General features: G+C 37.4%; 1 protein-coding gene across 2 annotated transcripts in view; it reads left to right on the top strand.

Annotated features, from left to right (window-relative positions):
- The first annotated feature begins 858 nt into the window (after positions 1–858).
- LOC120628637 (protein bunched, class 2/F/G isoform-like) overlaps positions 859–19,296 on the top strand; it is a 218,474-nt gene continuing 200,036 nt past the window's right edge. For both annotated transcript variants that reach the window (XM_039897181.1, XM_039897172.1), the window contains exon 1: positions 859–3,808. In XM_039897181.1, the coding sequence (XP_039753115.1) occupies positions 1,074–3,808 (2,735 nt within the window). In that variant the 5' untranslated portion in view covers positions 859–1,073. The remainder of the gene's footprint in view (positions 3,809–19,296) is intronic.

The following is a 19,296-nucleotide window of genomic DNA, read 5'->3' as shown; positions in this document are numbered from 1 at the left end:
AGAATTGAAAATTGATGTTTTCAATTTCCCTGTTCTACGTAGCAGTTTATAATATGTAAAGGCTCGGTTTGTAAAGATTTAAAAGTTTTGAATAAAATGGTCACGATTTTTACTTTTTATAATTTTAAATGTTCGAGTTTTTTAGTTACAAGGCCACCTACTGGTGAAGGAAAGAACAAAGGACACAGATTATTTATCTAAGCGCCATCTATTAACGAGTAGTAAACCTTATAAATTTTACATTTGTGCCCACAGATAAAATATTATATTTCAGAATTTTCAATAGCTATTTTTTTATCCTAAGTTTTATCATTATTAATAGTATAAATAGGTATTTATAGTGAAATGAAACTTTATTTCATTCGTGATAAATATTTTAAAATTGGTTATTATGTTTCATACGTGTTATATCTATTTCTTAATAACATTGCAGACCTTATTTAAAACTAACGAAGAAATCTTTTTGTCAGTTTTTGAAAATAATTACATTTCATTTACTTTTAAATAAAATGTATAGTAAATGTAGAATTTACTATTGTTTACTTATCCTACATACATATAAAATTTGCAGTTTCATATTTCCATTTAGTTTTCGAATTCATACAGTACCACAATATTACAGTAGACTCCTTTGTCCTGATTTTTAGTTTATTGTGATAAACAAATAGAAAAACAAAAATAAATTATGTTTTATATTTTTCAAATTTTTTTTATTTATAACTTATTGAAAATAGAATTGTATTTATTAAGATAGTAGTGACATCTATCGTCTGCAGTAGCTTAACAAAAAAAAATGGTCTACAGTCGTCTATAGTCTACTGCAAATTGTCAACCATAATGCATTGCGCATAAATGGCCGCCATGTTGCTGCCGTCTGAAAGATGTTCACATCTGTGTGTGTTTACTAATGAATTTTAAGAACTTTATCAGCCAAATTTCTGTGTTTGTGAAATTGTGAGTGTAGAATGGTTTTATATTACATACATATTTGTGATTGAAAAGTCTGTCAAATGTCTCTGAGGCCAATAAACAGTGAAAATTTCTTTAGGTAGTCATTCGAGTCAGACGGCATAATGGCTGACAATCTGATTCAAAAGTCACATAAAACTAGTGAAAAAAACAAGTATAACAACGTCGTTCATCGCACTACGAGTGAATCCCTTCGACTGAACGAGTCGGAGAAGGGAGTGACTCACCCGACGAGTCTTCAATCCACCCATAACCCAAGGAAAATATCTTCCTTTCAGATAACCAGTGTGACGGTTGGCTCTCGGGTGAGCACTGATGCTGGCGAGGACTCTGCGGACGATCTTGATGAATCTCACACCGACGACATCTCAAGGGTGACCGACATAGAGAATGAAACGCCGAGCTACTCGGAAGACACCTTTTCAAAAGACGACGTATTCTACAACGCGTCTAGTGCATCGCTAGGCTGCGCCCCCGTCATTCCGACCAGCTCGCAGTACGGGCTCGCTATCGTCGGCCAGCCCGACGCGAACCCCCAGCTAGGAGCAGCAGTGCCAAATAGTAATAATACCGAAGTGAATGACATGCACGTCAGCGTGCCGAACGCCGGCACTGGCAGTATCATCAACCTCATAAGCAACTCCAAACCGCAGGAAGGTATGAAGGAGATACAAGAACATGTGCGGAATGAAAGATTTAAAGTAGTTAAAATCGAAAGCACTGAACCTTTCCGTCGTGGCAGGTGGATGTGTATGGATTATCTCGATCATACTACAACCCAGCAGAATGCTCCAATTACTCTCAACAACAACTTGGATGTCACAGAGACTAACACGTTGCAGGCCCCGGACAGCGGTGTTGTCATAAACGATAGTCAACATGATGATATGTGTAATGATTTGTCCAACAAAGGGCCTAAAGATCCAGTTAGTGTTGTACAGCAAATGGACCAAGGTGTTCAGAAACAATTTCCTATGGCTTCCCCGGGACAATCTTTGACCCAACCTATTAATATAGTTCAACAGCAAATGCCTGTTACTCAATCAGTGTCAGTGCAGTCTCCTCCTCTAGAGATGCCACAGCAAATGCCAAATCAAAACATGCAGAACAACCAGCAAGTTGGCCAGCAGCATCCGCAAAGCATGACCCACATCACAATGCAGAATGCGCCACAGAGTCATCCTCAGCCACAACAGCAACAGCAGGTTCAGCAAATCCCTCAAAGCTATCCCCAACACCAGATACAACAAGTGATTGCACAGTCGCAAGCAATGGCGCAGTCCCAAGGGATTGCTATGCAACAAATACCCATGCACCAGCAAATGCCCCAGCAGATGCAGCAAATTCCTAACCAGCAAATGCAACAGATGGGTCAGCATTTGCCTCAGGCTCAGCTTACTAACATGCAATTACAGCAGCAGATGCCACAAATGCAAGGCATACCTAACCAGGGACAATTAACTCAAGTGACTGGGCAGCAACCGCAAATGCAACAAATTCAAATGCAGCCTATGCAAGGCCAGCCGAACCAGCAGCAAATTCATCAGATGCAGCAAGCACAGATCCCTAATATTGGACAAAGTCATCACCTACAGGGCCAACAAGCGATGGGCACACAGCAAGCTCAACTTCAACATTTGTCTAGTCAAGCGCAAATGCAGGCGTTGCAGAATCAACAAATGCCAAATCACATACAACAAATGCAAATAGCACCCCAATTATCTGCTGCTAATCAACAGATATCCCAAATGCAATCTCAAATGCACCAGTTGCCATCTCAACCGCAACCGGGAATGCATCCACAGATGCAACAGCAAGGAATGACTGTTGCACAGCCACAGTACAACCAAGCAGTTAATCAGCAACCTAATCCCCAGTCAATGATCAATGCTACAATTCCATCATCTCAGCAGCCAATGGTTCAACAACAACATAATGTTCCTCAGTATCATGCGCAGCAATCGCAGATGTCTCAGCAGGGACAGACCTTGCCACAAGAGGTGTTGACTAGTATTGTTACATCACAACAAGGTGCAACTCTGCCTTCAAATCTACAGAGTATGGCTACTCAACCTCAAGGCTCTACATTGCCGGCTAATCTCCAGATGGGTGGACAGCAACAAGCTCCCGTGCACACCATGGCTCCACAGCAAGGAAGCATGCAACAAGGAAACATCCAACTTATGACAGCCCCTCAGAACATGCAAATGACTCTAGATGGGAATCAGCCCAGTATGCAGATGCCTGCCTCAGATCCTATTTTTATCCAGCCACCCAATGTTGGTCAACAAATGCCCACACATATGACTCAGCCACAAAATATGTTGCAACAGCAAGTGAGTGGACAGGGCCAGATGGGTGGAGTGCAATATGTTCCTAATCAACCTGTGGCACAGATGTCTATGGGTCAACAGAATATTCCCATGTCTATGCAGCAGAGCATGCCAGTTGGTATGGGTGGAGGTGTTCATGCAAATGTAGTTCAATCTCAGACTAGTATGGGTCTTGGATATGGTGGTGTGGTGCCTGTAATGTCTCAGAGTAGTGTGGCTCCTGTAGAGGCAACCGTGTCAGGAACTAACTCGCCAGTTGTGTCAATGCCAGTCAGTTCTACAGCGTATGTGACCAACACAGCCCAGCCGGGACATGACAGTCAGGGCTTTGGTAGCCCAGTGAGTGCAGTGGTGTCTCATTCAATCAGTGGCGCAGTAGTGAGCAATGTGAATGTGAATGCGAGTGATAGTGGTGCTCCAGATGTGGCTCCGGATGGCCTGCAGGTTGGTGACACTGGGGATGGCAAGGAGGACTCACAGGCCGCTCCGCCTCCTGAGGATGAAAGGTGAGTCAACTTTGCCTTGCTTGGCGCCATCTATCTGATAATAAAGCAATTATTATAAGCCACAATCTATTCCAGAGATAAGATAAACTTGCATTTATGATAATATTTTTATGCATTGATTAAATTCCAAGACTATGATTATAATATATTATTCCACTAGCTGTGCTCTTACATTCCACCTGTATTGTATACCCTATAATCTTCAATACAGGAGCTGTAATAAGCAATAACAATTTTACTAAATAACCAGCCTTTAACTATCGAGATTACATTATTCATCCACATAAAAACTCAAAACTATCTTCTTTCAAGAAATAGTAAAGATCTAAACACTGAGGGAAAAAGTTTTATAATTTTTATAGATGAATATTAACTTCATGATGAAACTAATAAATTCTTTCAATATATATCAACGATTCATTAAATTTTTCTTTTTAAATTGAAATAAGGTTATTTCTATATAATGAACAATATGCATGTATTTTCAGTACAGAATGTACTGAAGATACCATTGAAAAATCAAAGATTTATATCAATAAAGAGCACTGTCAAACCATTCAATCATTTTCTTAGTATACTAATACTTTGTAACAGATTGTTGTGAACTCAAAGACCACTGAATTAATTATTTTCTCAGTTCTTATAGATGTACCAACACCTTACAGAAAAAGGAATTTAAGGAATAATTAAAGGCAAAGCTTATCAGATCCATGTAGGAATAGACCAATCAACAGAATCTTGTAAAATAGATACTTGAAATAACCCTTAGCTTTTACATTTAAAACTTCTTACACCTATGGACAATCAATGTATAAAAATCATATGGTAAGAGCTTTTGCTCTCAGTTCTGCCTGCAATATAATTGAACGTCTAAATTATCTAGGATAGTTTTTGAACATGCAAATGACAAAGTTTTTTATTCTATGATAAGTTAGCTTTATAGGTAAGCATAGAAAAAGCTAGTTTGCATGGTATCCGTTGCAGACCCACAAGAGCTACATAGCCTCTAGTGACTCAGCTCTATAAATGACATTTAAAAAAAAAAAATATGATTGCACTTCACTGCAATAGCACCTGATGGTGCTTTCTAAGATGGTAGTAGCCTGCTATTGTAAAGGGATGACAACTTTTTAAAGTCATTACCTTAATAAGTATAAGGCAAAAATTGAAAATAATCTGGCTAGGAATCAAACCCAGGATAGGTCGAAATAATACCTCTAACATTTGTCCAATTTTCAATTCCCTTCCCATCATCGTTATTTTATTATTTTATTATATCGTTATTATATTCTATAAAGTTATTATAAGTTATTATATTTTGTAAAGTATTTTTACATAATATTCTATTATACTCGCTGTAACTAGGTTTCTTCTACAGATCTTTTTTTCTGATTTCTCAACAAATGACTCTTTAACGCCCATTAATTAATTAGCCTGAGCTGGCTTACCCATTAGTTAGCAACAATGTTATAGGGAAAAGAGATAACTGGAAATTCTTAATTTGTGTCCACAGTACAGTTGTATTTAATGATCTAAGTTCTGGTTATAGATCTATTGATCTAACTTAGGGCATAGAATCTATTTGCGAAAATAGCTTTATCCGTAGACAATGGCGTTCCTTTTCGTTGTGTTTGCCCGCGGCCAGTACCGCCGAGTGGAATCCGAACTGCCTCCCTTTGATGCTGTTTATTTGCGCTTCGTCCTGCTACATAAATAGGTAGTTGACACGTACGGAATATGGTGCCCGCCGGTATGCCGCAAGGTAGGGTTGCCAAATCTTTTTTGCACGTATTTAAATCTACAGTACAATAAGTTAAAATAATAGATGCGAAGCCATTTTTTAATAATTTACCATATTGTACCCAACGCAATTCCTTTTATATCTAGTCATAAAGTAAGTTGTTTTTTATTCGGTGCTCTTTCTAATCTACACCGATTCTTAGTTGATTTTAATGTGTTCATCTAAACATACCTTTATACGAAAAATTGACCACAGTGAAAGTTGTGCATTAAAAGTCTTAAAAAACTAAATATTTTTTAAACATGAATAATAGTTAACATAAAACATTATAACTAATTATTTACCGATTTATAAATATTTTTAAAAACAAAACTATTCATATAATCCTAGGTAGTATATAGAGATCTGCAATTGCATAACTATCATTCGCTTTTTACCTCAAACCCTGAACCGTTGAATTTTTGAAGTTTACAATCGCTCGTATTATGTGACGCTAGTTATATTGGTTTCGCTCGGCAAAACTACGGGTGGCAACCCTACGGCGTGACTCACGCGCAACGCATCCGAGTCACGGACCGGCTAAAAAAGTGACTGGCCCGCTCTTTGCATTCAGCAACAGACGCGCTTTCTTAAAATCGAACATCGTTAACTTCACTATCCTCCTTTTCGTAAGTGATTGTCTAGTAAGCCACCTAATTAAGTTAGTATGCTGCGAAATAAATGAAATTTTCTATATGTTATATCGAAGTAACTGTTTTATCAAGCGTATTGGTGAGCGATATCATACACGTTTCATAAAATTTTGTCTGTTTGTCAATCAAATAGACAAAAATCTTATGTCCAGACTAGTCTTCGGAACGGCTGAACTGATTTAAATGGTAGTTTGACGGCAGGTAGATGATCAAAATCGAAATGATAATCGAATCTTTTCGATAATTCGATGAATCGAATATTATAGACTATTTATCAATACAGAATTTTGTACTAAAATTGGGGTCAGAAAGTTGTATAAAAGCCCATTTATTTGTTTACGTTGATTTTTTAAAAATAGGTACATAACAATACTAATACTTTTACTATGTACTTTTCAGACATTCGATGTAGGGTACTAAATAAAATTTATTTAATATGTACAAGCAATCAATTGTCCACCTATGGGCCAGCGTGGTGGACTACGGCATTAACACCTCATTGTGGGAGAAGACCCGTGCTCTGTAGCAGTGGCGTGCATAGAGGGTATGCATAGGGTATGCAGATGATATAAAATGAAGAAAATCTCCAGTACGAGTTATAAAAAACTTAAGGATAGACATTATAAAAGTTATTAAAAGCCTACCCTTAAGTATTTAGGACTCGTGCTGGAGATTTTCTTCATTTGATATCATCTGCACACCCTGTGCATACCCACTATGCACGCCACTGCTCTGTAGTGGGCCGGTAATGGGTTCATGTGAAGAAGAATATATAATATGTACAACAAATATCATCTTTGGTATTGGTATCGATAGTAATTACACAAAAATATGTTACCGATTCGTGGGCAAGAACTTCTGTCGTTATTATATCTTTGACTCATTGATTATAAGCTATAAAACCGTCAAGCCACAGTTGCACGTCAAATCGTTGCGAACGGATGCAGCTTTGCTGTAAATGCGTAATGTGATGACGTCAGTACCGCCGCATACGTGTTTTTCGTTTATTCTAAATGTGTACAACGCGTAAAAATTTCAGGTGTCAAAAAGCATTTTTCCTAAGTTCACGTTTATACTTACTAAGTTTTAAAAACACAGGAACCCGCAACCTTTTACAATATTTAAATCAAAAGTTAAGTCATGTTTTGTCGGATGAGATTGTGGTTGCATGCGTATCTACATATTTATTACATATAGTCTTTTTTCTCTCAAAACGTAAAAATTTTGACATTAAATGGTGCCAGCAGCGTCGTGAGCAAAACCCTAAATATTACTTATTCAAATCTATTAAAAGCCATCGTACATAGTAATTAGATTGAATTTAACTCGGATGTCGCTGCGTAGGTCAATATAGTAAAGTAAGTGAACCGCGACGCAAATTTTTGTTGAAGTACCTATCTTATCAAAAGTAATGCTGATGAAGAAGTGAATCTTCTGTACTCTTAATTGATATTACAAACTGTGGGAGAACTTGTTAATGTGCTTTACGAGTACATCTAATTACGAGAGGATCCAATTAAGTGAATGCCGCCACAGTCTGTCATAATAAATAGCCTAGTAGTTAAGGCTAATTAGAGCGACCAATTTAATTATGTATAGGCTATTTCGAAGATCGAATTGAGTAATAAGAACACACCCCCTTGCATCAGAAAGCACGTTAAACTTTTGTTTCCGGTTTTTATCATTATCATGTTTTATATACGGTTAATGTCCGCTAACTCGTATTAACACAGCGCGGAGGATTCAAGTTGTAATCCTATGGAAGGTGAGGTTTCGCCCGGCATGGCTAGCACGGGTAAGGGATAATTTTTTTATCTCCCGATCATATCCCCTAACAAGGCATATAATTACCGTGTCCACCTGCTAAAGCACGGGAGCATGGAATAGGATAAGTTTACTCCCGTTTATTTTATATTATTTGGATATTATTTCCACTCAGTGCTCTGAGATTTGATAAAGCTGTGGGAGAAGATAAATTTTTATCCTAAGACGTGCGTAGAAACTGATTTGGCTTACAGGTTAATTATAAGTGCCATAACAGGTTAGCCCTCTACCATCTTACTAAGCTACACCGCTACTCACTTACAACAGGTGAGATTGCACTCAAGGCCTTAAAAAAATGTATCTGTACGCCTTATTTTAACAGTAGATGTTGTCTCTTATCGTCATGGCCGATCAACGTACTTACAATTCTAATGAGTTCTTGGAGTATTCCCAAGGCGTATTGACAATGCAAAAGGGTCTCCGCCCGGCGCCAGCGCAACGTCACCGGCGTCGTTTGTAATCGAATCGAGAGCGGAAGGCCGTGTAACCTGAGATTGCCATTCGCTTATGATAGGCCTCGTATGCATTACAATTTACATGCAATCTTATAATCGGACGATTAGTCGGGCGTATTAGAAATCATCGGCCCACAAAGGCTGCTTTTAATATGTGAATTATTGATTTAATTTTATCTAGGAACGTGACCTGTTTGCTGATCGCATAGTAAGCCCGTGACACCATTTTACCTTTAATGTAAAAACAGCTGATTGTCACTGGTTGTCACTGTGTACATTTTTAACACAACTTTGTACTAAAATTGACTTCTGGAATTAGTTGTGGAACATGTCCACATAATATGTGTAAATGTGTTTGTTTATCCTTCCACATCTCAACTCAGCAATAATAGCTGAAAGACCTAACAGAAAAAGATTGTTAGTGTATTGTGTTCAATATGAAAACGTTACAGGTCGTTACAGGTACTTCGTGTTTGTTTGTCCTTCACGCCCTATTTAAGCAATTAATCAACTTCGTTTTTATCAGTTGAAAGGACGGAGAGTACCTACCTTATACTACTTTCTATCCAGGGATAACAAGGTTCCCACGGGATTTTTAAAAGCAGTAGTAAACGCGGGCAGTAGCTAGTTACATAAAATAGTATTGTTACAGTTGATTTCCTTCAGTTTTCCCCAATGACCTATTGTCTAAACTTCTTTTTGTACTCCCCATTCATGGAACCGCAGCGGCCTACCAGCCGTACGGCATTGGCGCGTGCACTGGAGCAATTAAATGACGTCTCGATGTCGTGGAAACGTTCGAGGTTAGCTCGCAGACAGTAAACATAATATTTGGCTAGTATGTACCTTAATGCACTAAAGACCAGCCAATGCCTCATTAACAAACAACACAATAGTTATCACCGAAGAGTTGGTGAAACGTTTTTTTCTGTCGCCTAAGTCGATAGGAGTTTGAATTAGACGATGCCTAAGTTTACTGACAATGGGCATCAGGCTTTATAAAAATAATCATGGAAATTAAGCTTAATTTGCTATATGCTATTTCCGCGAAAAGCAGGAGAATCTTGCATGGTGTAATTTATAATTTCCTCAATCCTTATACATATAAAATTATTTTGATTCCTTATAATTACAAATCTTTAGCAATGTATTCTCTACGCAAGTTTCGCTCCAACCCAGCTACATCCTGAGGAGATGTCGTTACAATGAATACCTAATTGAATTTGTCTCTGGCACTTGGCATATATAGTAAGAAAAAGATAACTTATGTATTAGATAGAAGCAGGCATAACATGACAACTTATTGAAATTAAATGAAAATTTATTTGACCACATAAAACAATAGCAGATAAGGCGGAGAACTTCTGTTACGTTTAAAACCTGTGCCAGAAGATCTCGCTCTTCCATTACAAAACACATTTTTATTTCAATTTATTTATATAATACATTTTTTTATTTCTGACATGCTAGTAAAACATGCAGTGTGTCAGGTTAAAATAAATACTAGGAAGACAAGACTGGAAAGAGAGTGCACGGTAATGGACGTTGTGTAGTTACAATTATGTAGCCGTATTGGAAGGCTGATATTAGAAGATGTTTAATACGCGTAATAAATAGCTATAGCCATGCTACAGATAGACAAAAAAATGTTAAACGTCTGTGATTATGATATTGTTCAAATGATCGATATGAACCTAATATGAGGTTATTATATATCTCATTCACACACCGACACTCATTTTTTTTTGTCTTTGATAGAATAGAACTGCAGCTATTCAAGATTGGAACTTATAATCACATTAGCTGTTGCCCGAATTCGTACCTACGCGATTTTTTTGGTTTTAAAAATACTGTTTTTCTCAATGCAATCTCTTCGCAAAACTTGACTAAGATCGTTTTAGTTTTACAGCCTTGCTTTAGTAACGAAGGTTTTTGTTTAAAGTCCCCGGCCTTCCGGAACATTACCCTAGTATAACTAGTATCATACGTCCATTTCCGGAATAAATGCTATTATATATAATGTAGCATATTTCATCAAGATGTGGATACACACACATATACATAGAAAAAAAAATAGAGTGTAGAGTAAATTCACGATTCATCCACGTCCGTCTGTAGCCGACGCGGTATATTGGCATGTTAGTATTGGTGAAAGTACCCATTTAGCTGGATGCACAAAATGCCGATGCTCTCCGCTCGCGGTAAAGAGTTGTCAAATAAAGCGCTCACGATTTAACCGCACACTTAAAATAACTAGGTGAGTTTTTGAGACGGACAACGTACGACTGCTGTCTAAAGATACCTATCGAGTTTATAATAGCAAAGTTCTGTAATAACTTTTTTAAATATACTTAAGCGATGTCCCGCAGATTTCACGAAAAAAAATGTAGTCGTAATGATTCACAGTTATCTGTCTTAGTTTTCCGATGTTTAGGTAAATAAGATTTTCTACCTATTCCGATCACTGATTATTATCAATGGTAATAATAAGCGCGAAAAAGTATTTTATTAAATATTTGATCAATAAGATGTTCTCTGGGTAATTTATAGAATTTTTTGACCATTATCTTATATTCATGGCATAGGCCCTAATATCATCTATCTTTGTCAAAGTTTTTTTATTAAACGTAAGCTTATATAGAAAAGTCCTATTATAGACTACGTAATCGATAAAAAAGCTTGGGTGTGAATTATATTGCTCTAACCAGGTGGCTCTTCTAATAATTTTGAATGACGATGTGAGATGGTGAAAACAGAAAATAACAACCGGCTTAGTTTGTTGTGGGCTTCTTCTTAGACCAGTACGCGTTTGGAACCCTCGTAGCTTTATTTTATAGCTCACGAATATGGTTATCGCCATCATCTTACTACTAACACTACTTACTACTATATCATCATTCTAGGCACTAGGTAGATAGGTACTTTCAAGATTATCAGTTTTTATCATGTTAGAACCACAATAATTTGTCAAGAAAAATTTGTGGCAGTACCTACATACTTTTTCTTAAAAGTTGCGAGTGGGTGGCAGGTTAATTCCACGAAAAATAATTCTGAGTTATTTGAAATCTGTATTCATAAATGATTTATTCGGCCGTAATCTCCTAATAGCTATGATTTATTTATAAATAAACTGAATGCACTTAAAATTACTCCTGTAATTTTGCATTGCCAAAAGAAAGTGATTAATCACGCAGATCAATTAATTCAGTAGTAAAACCATTATATTATTACGGCAGTAAGTAATTTTATACTTTATATAAAATTTGTTTATCAACATAACGTTTTATATTAAGCTAAATCAAAATAAAAAATGCGAAAAGGAGAGAAAAGGAACAAAAAATAAAAGAGTAAGAAAACTATTGTTATTTACATTACTTTAATTAACAAATAATATAAAATATGTAAGATTTAGAAAAAGCAGGCAAAAAAAAAGCCAAGTATAGTACCGACCTAAAATATTTTCCGATTACAATGTCGGAGGTAAGAAAGAAGGAACACAATAAAAAAAAAAACAAAAAAATAAAAAGGCAGTAGGTCAAGTCAATGAAGAAAAAGAAACTTTTAAGTAACTTTAAAACAAGAGATGTCACTAATTAGTATCCTAATTCATGTAAATATTTGAACATCTTTCTCTCAATTTAGTAATAACTTTTATGACTCGAAGAACTAACATCATAATTTCTACTGCATTATCATGCCCATAATATGCAGCGACTATTTATTACACCAAATATACCACAATTATAATATCTTTGTACGTTTATCAAGAAATATCACTTTCTTTAAAGGTGAAGGAAACATCTTGCATGCCTGCCGCGGTTGAGAACATACTCCGTAATTTTCTCAACCGCGGCAATCCGCACTTACTTGGCCAGCGTCGTATAATACGACCTAGCTTCTTCTCATCCTGAAATGAGACCCGTGCCCTGTAGAGGGCCGGTAATGGGTTGATGATGACGATGATAGTAAACAAATTCTGTATTCAATAATATATCTCCTCTTCTTCTAAATATATGTATCTTTTGAGCAATTTCCTAAATATCACTTACTTTAATGCTACAGGAAAACATCGTAGAAAAGAGTTCTACATGACGATTTCAAGGGCGTGTTAAGTATACCAATCCGCACTGGACCTGCGCGAGTCCTGGACTAATTAGGGCCGTAGTCCACTACGTCCCTAATTAGTGGGCACATTAATGGGTCACTGATTATGATGATGCGTATTATGTCATTTATGTTATACATAAACAGTTGAAGAACGTATTTGTATATTATTGCGCCATCCTCAGCATCTACGACAGTCGGTACAATTCGATAAATTTTCAGCGCATTTTTAATAACAACAGCCTAAAACAGTTCACTGCTGAAATAGCGGACAAACGAGCAACCAACCGAGTCACCTGATGTTAAGTGATCACCGCCGCCCATAAACATCTGCAGCACTAGATTAGCCACCGATGCGTTGCGGGCTTTTAAGGAGTTTGTTTCTCCGCCTCTTGAATAACCCTAGATTGTATTTTGGAGGAAACATCAGATCGGAGATCGTTCCACAATTTGCAAGTGCGCGGTGGAAATGATCCGGTATTGCGAATAGCAGAAGAATACCAGGCGTCCAGAAGAGGAGGATGGTATTTATTTCTACGGTGTGAAGTGCGGTCAGAGAGAGTATCTGTTCAAATTCAAATTCAAATTCATTTATTTCAAGTAGGCCTACTTTATAAGCACTTTTGAAACGTCAAGTATGCATGTTTGTGTGACTCTACCACCGGTTCGGAAAGCAGATTCTACCGAGAAGAGCCGGCAAGAAACTCAGTAGTTGCTCTTTTCCAACATCAACATTTACAATCATTTTGCTATCTTGCGGGAGATGAGAGCGAGGCTGGCTGCTTCCATTCTACCTTGTCATTGAGGAATTCATCAAATGTATAGTAACCTCGCTGTACTAGATGCGTTGTTGATGGGAAGAGGAGCGGTGGTGATACCTGTATTGATCTGCAGTCAATTCAATCCCAGCACGATTCATAATTAAAACGAATGAAACTACGGAGCGCAGCCAGAGCTACAACATAAAGTCTCTATCGAGAAAATTGATGTTTAAACGTGTGTAACTAGATCAACTTTCTGTATCCAAACAGAGTCACACATTATAACATTGCAATACGATAGTAATTCACCGTTCTATTTAATGAACGGTAACGATTAGTAAAATAACACGCCAACTTTAATTGGATAATCACATTAATACGATACCACGCCTATTAAGCGATACAACGCATTCATCGATAGATATACCTTTACTATAAATAGTTGTAAAATTTATGCATTTCTAGCCATATATATTTATATATATATATGTGATATATATATATATTTATTTAAGTAGAAAGCCTCTCTACTTTGTAAGAAATTTCGAAACGTCATGTCTGTTTTACAGTAGCTTCTAAAATTTTGCAGATTTTACCAAGAAGAGACCGGAAATAGAAACAGCCGTTCCTCTTTTCCAACATCTTTTTGCAATTTTATTATCGTTTCTAGGGCTTTGAACCCGAAGGTCTGTTTTCGGGACTGGATGTGTCCCATGAAATTTAATACAGAGTTTAAAAGTTAACACAGCTCTTACCTCCTTTTTTTTTACTTCTTCTTCTTCTTGCGGTGCCTCTCCAACTAGCGGAGTTTGGCAGTGAGCTTTGTAAATTCTTGTCTATATTTGGCGAGGCGAAATAATTCTGCTGCTGCTGCTGCATTATTTTTTAATTATAAAAAATATAATTAAAAAATAATGAAGCCTTCCTTACAAAATTTAATTAAGTATAAGAAACGTTTAGACACACTTGTATCACAGACCGATTCCGAAGGTTTCAATACACTAAAGTTAGATAAACTCATAGGGTTATACAACATAAACGTGTTATAACGTCGGAATAGCATGATGTTCTGTCACATTTCCAGTGTCACCACCACCCAAATGTCAGAGCGTGACAAAACACTGTATGGCTATTTCACGTTAATTTGTTCAGACCCACAACTGGGCCAGCGTATTGGACTACGGCAGGCTCATTGCAGAAGTAGATCTGTGCTTTGTAGTGGGCCGTGGGCCAGTAATGGATTGATATGATGATGATGCCTTCAATAACTTTTCTTCTGGAGTACGGAGCCTTCGTCGCACAAATGCGATTCGTACTTGGCCGTTTATTTTATAAACAACAGAGTTAGTGCGTGACGCAGCACTCATTCGCAAGGACACCCAGTGAATGAAAAAAAACGACCGATGATTGACGTGTACATACGTTCTGACACACTTTTTTTATGCGCATGAGCTTTTGAAATAGTCGAGTGCGTTAATCCATTTTAAATTGGCGACCTCCCTGGCACATTTGTAGATACTCGCTGTGGTCTTTTTTATCAGTGGGCAGTTCCCGATAGGAACAAATTGGAATTTATAATTTCTGGATTTTCTCTGGTCTGGTGACAGGAGTATATATTAGCTAGCTAAATAGCTAAGACTTAGAGTAAGGGTTTAATAAAACTGCCAAACCCCTGACAGTTTAGCCCGTTACCATCTCTTTTGCCTCATCACTTACCACTAGGTGAGATTGCAGTCAAACCCTTGACTGCAGCTGCTGTTGTAGTAAAACAAAAGTTCATTATCCGGAAGTGACTGTATGTTAGATTATTGGATAACGATGTACAGCTCGTCAAATTAACAAATAACGCTCTGTGCTTGTGTCACCTCTAATATTTTTCCTATTACATTCGGATCTTTTTTTATTATTCGAGTAGTTTATAACTTTCCAAGTATAAAGCAAATGAGTAAAGTAGGTCGACCAATATTTCTAATTTACCGTCCCCCTTGCCTTGCCCGAAACTAAACATAAACATTGTTATCACAATGGATAAATACATCTTATAAATATATATAGAGATATTATTACCAACTCTTTGTTTGAAGTCGATAGAAGGATAAATAATATTGCGTTCTATTTTCTATTTGTAGAGTTACCACAAAATTCCGAGCGTAACTTTTGGACCGTCCCCTTTGTTACACATCTGAATCTGACATAAGCAGAAATAGACCCAGTGCATCGCAGGAACCAAAACAAAGTCTTTATCTTCTTGTGACAAGTTTACACACTGTCACGGAAATGTATTTTAATCCCTTCACAAATGTTCTGTTCGCCATAAGAATTAAATATTACTCGAATATGTTGTATGTAAGAAATTACTTTGCTCTCATAGGACCTACAATTGGATTGCAATTTGGTTTTTTGCATTAATATTGTAAACTAGCGGACTTCGACCAATTTGTTATACTTAGAATTTTTTTATAGTATAAACTTTCATCGTTAAGGGTTTTTGTAAAAGAAAGCTTTAAGATTTCATACAATCTTCCAACCCTATAGCGGTAAATTTTCTAGAATTTATTTATCGAATAGGAATACCTATTAACCTAATCCTTCAAATTTTTAAACCAAAAAGTCAAGTTTACGAGTCATTTACGTTATGTTACTCATACGGATATATACTAGCGCTTTGTTTTATTCATCGACACATAACTTAAATTAAGAATTTCTCCCAGAAAAGAGAGAGTGGATATTTCCATTTTCTATTTTGATACGTACCTACATCATCCTTAAGAAATCATGATTCACTTATCAAAAGAGTATCTTTTTAATATGTGTATTTTATTATATACTAGCTGTTACCCGCGACTTCGTCTGCGTAGAACTACTACTTCGTGTAAATTTGTTTGGACTGAATAGGCTCTGAAACTATAATGAAACGATTCTAATGAAGCCGGCACATTGAATTATTGAGATTAACATAGGTAGACTTTTCCTGACCCTGATCCCTGACTTAACTTAGTTTAATACGTTTTTGTATACGACATTTTTTGTTTTTCCTTCTTTGGTCAAAACATGTAGGTTTTGTGGACTCGATACTCGTGAGCACGCCACATACAGTTGCCCATGGGAGAAACAGTTTTTTTCTAAATGAACACCAGCTACTTTGAGTGTCTGTCCTTGAGCTTTGTTTATCGTCATAGCGAATGCTGCTTTCAGGGGAAATTGTACTCTTTTGAATTGGAATGGCAAATCGGTAGGGATTATTGGAATACGGGGAATTAACACTTCTTCTCCCTTTGCTGTTCCTGTCATAATTATTGCTCTCACAATATTGCGTCCCAGGTGTGTAATTTGTAGACGTGTGCCATTACACATTCTTGGTGCGTCAAGATTTCGCATCAACAGGACCGGGACACCTACTTTTAGCCTCAACTTATGGGAAGGCACCCCCGATAATTCTAAGGAGTTAAGAAATTCTACAGGGAACGATGTCACTTGCTCAGTGTCCATGACATTGTCTACGGACAGATACTCAACAAAATCACCTTCCACATCTGACATGATTTGTTCGTTGATCTGCCCCACTACTTCGTTTGTCGGTGCTAAAATTGCCCTTTCGCACAGCCATTGTTTGTTCTTCATATTGGTTGCAAGATCGGGATAGACGTTGTTCTTTAAGTCATCCATGTTACAGACAACATTACAAAATTCACGATTCAATGTAATCATTCCGTCACTATTTGTTTCCATACGGTCTTCTCCGATTTTCAGAAGAGCATCCGCATATTGCACCAATTGTGTATCACTGTGCAGTTGTACTCGCATATTTGTAGTCAGACAAAAATTTTTTACATGCACCCATAATGGAGACGCTTTTAAACATGCATTTATTTCATCTGCCGGCGTGCCTCTAGTAATTACCGGCAGAGTCTGTCTAAAATCGCCAGCTAAAAGTACCACCATACCACCCATGATACTTTGGTTACTCTTAATATCTTTTATGGTCCGATCTAGTGCTTCTATCGCTCTTTTGTGGGACATGGTACATTCATCCCAAACCAACAGCTTACATTGCTGTAACATTCGTCCACGGTCACTATTTTTAGTAATGTTACAAACTGGCATTTCCTCATGAGCTAAGTTCAATGGCAGTTTAAGTACTGAATGTGCCGTTCGGCCACCATTAAGTAACGTAGCTGCTATTCCAGAAGAAGCTACAGCAACAGCAACTCCTTTATCTTTACGAAATTGGGCTAAAAGTAAATTTAAAAGAAATGTTTTACCCGTGCCTCCTGGCGCATCCAAAAAGAATAAACCACCTTCGCCACTTTCGATTTTTTGCACAACATTCTCAAAAACTAATCTTTGTTCTGGGTTTAGACGCGGAACAGACTCAGATATTTGTTGTTGTAAAGAAGCAGCATCGTAACTCAATTCTCTTATTATATCACTGCAAACTTCCCCAGTTCTTTGCGGCCTGCTCAACCCAAAATCTGACAAATCTTTCCCAGTTATAGTTATGACTTGGTCTTCTATCTTTGTTAGGGCTTCATTAAAAATGAAATCATTGTATGTAACGTTTGGATTATGATGTTGTACTCTGTGTAAAATATCGTCGGCCATTTGAATTTTGTACCTTTCCCACAGTTGTTGAGGGTTTGAAAGCCCACATGTCGCTATTAGTATAGCAAAAAGCATTCTCACCTTGGCCGCTGATCTACATTGTGCAGCCTCTTCCAGTGTTATATTCCAATGATTGTCATCCTCCAATAATCCTCTTGCCTCACATGCCTCTCGAAATGTTGAAAATTCTTGATTGTTGTATTTTTTGAGATCATTGAAAGAGGTTGGCCCACGCACATGGTGTAGAAGCATCCTTAAACAAAAACATTCCATGTTAGTAACATGGACTGTGTAAACCCGTCCTAAGGCATCTCCAGATTTGACACCAGGCCAGTTCTGAACCGAAGTTCCTTGAATTCGGCGTTTCCAAGTTTTTCTGGTTGCGTCCCATGTGTAATATCTCGGTACCTCAGCATACATAAGAGTTCTTGCAAACTCATCTCTTATGCAAAGTTTTTGGTCGAGTAGATAGTCGCTCGTGGAAATTATCTTCTGTAAAATAAACTCGTTCACCGTTCTCTAAGTGTACACTTAGATGTGTAACGGTGGGGTGCCTTTCGTGCAACGGGAACCCTAATAACCGCCACACGGCTTCGTTGCTGCTAACATAACGACCAGATTGATATGTATGTACTTCATTTACGCGATTTGCAAGCTCTGTGCTCCTAAAATTGAAAATAGCTTGGTCACTGCCTTTGTTAATATATTTGCAGATATATTTGATAGCGCGCACTGAACTGCAAGCCTCAACATTTATATGGGCGTTAAATATTTTTAATAGAATAGCGGAATAAGGGACCACCCAACTATTATCAATAGTGACGTAACTCCCATTTCGTAGTTTCACAGATGCCGTTCGACCTCCGTCTGCTGGTGCTCTTCTACGATAGAGTGGGTATCCGTTTTCACTGTGGACAGTGTCTTTGTGTAATTTGCGAGGAAATTTCTTTGTGCATTTTCCATCTTTCATGCAAGGGCACTGAGGATTTTCAGGTCCACATGGACCATGAATCATGTTTTTAACTATAATATCATGAAGTGTCTTGTCAGTGCTTGGATCGGGTATTTCTGCGCTGATAATATTATCAATTTGATCGGGTCTCAACTTGTCTTTTAACCACAATAATATGTGGACATGTGGTAGGCCACGCTTCTGCCACTCTATGGAATACATAAAGCAGATCACTTCTCCAAATATTCTGCCTTTGGAAATAACAGACATAAGTTTTTTAACTTTCAACCTAAAAACTCTTGCGACTACATCATGCCTATCAATCGCGCTTTGACCCGGCATTAATTCATTTACTAT

Source organism: Pararge aegeria, chromosome 2, assembly GCF_905163445.1.
Source record: "Pararge aegeria chromosome 2, ilParAegt1.1, whole genome shotgun sequence".
NCBI lineage: Eukaryota > Metazoa > Arthropoda > Insecta > Lepidoptera > Nymphalidae > Pararge > Pararge aegeria.
This window is presented reverse-complemented; position numbering and strand designations above follow the sequence as displayed.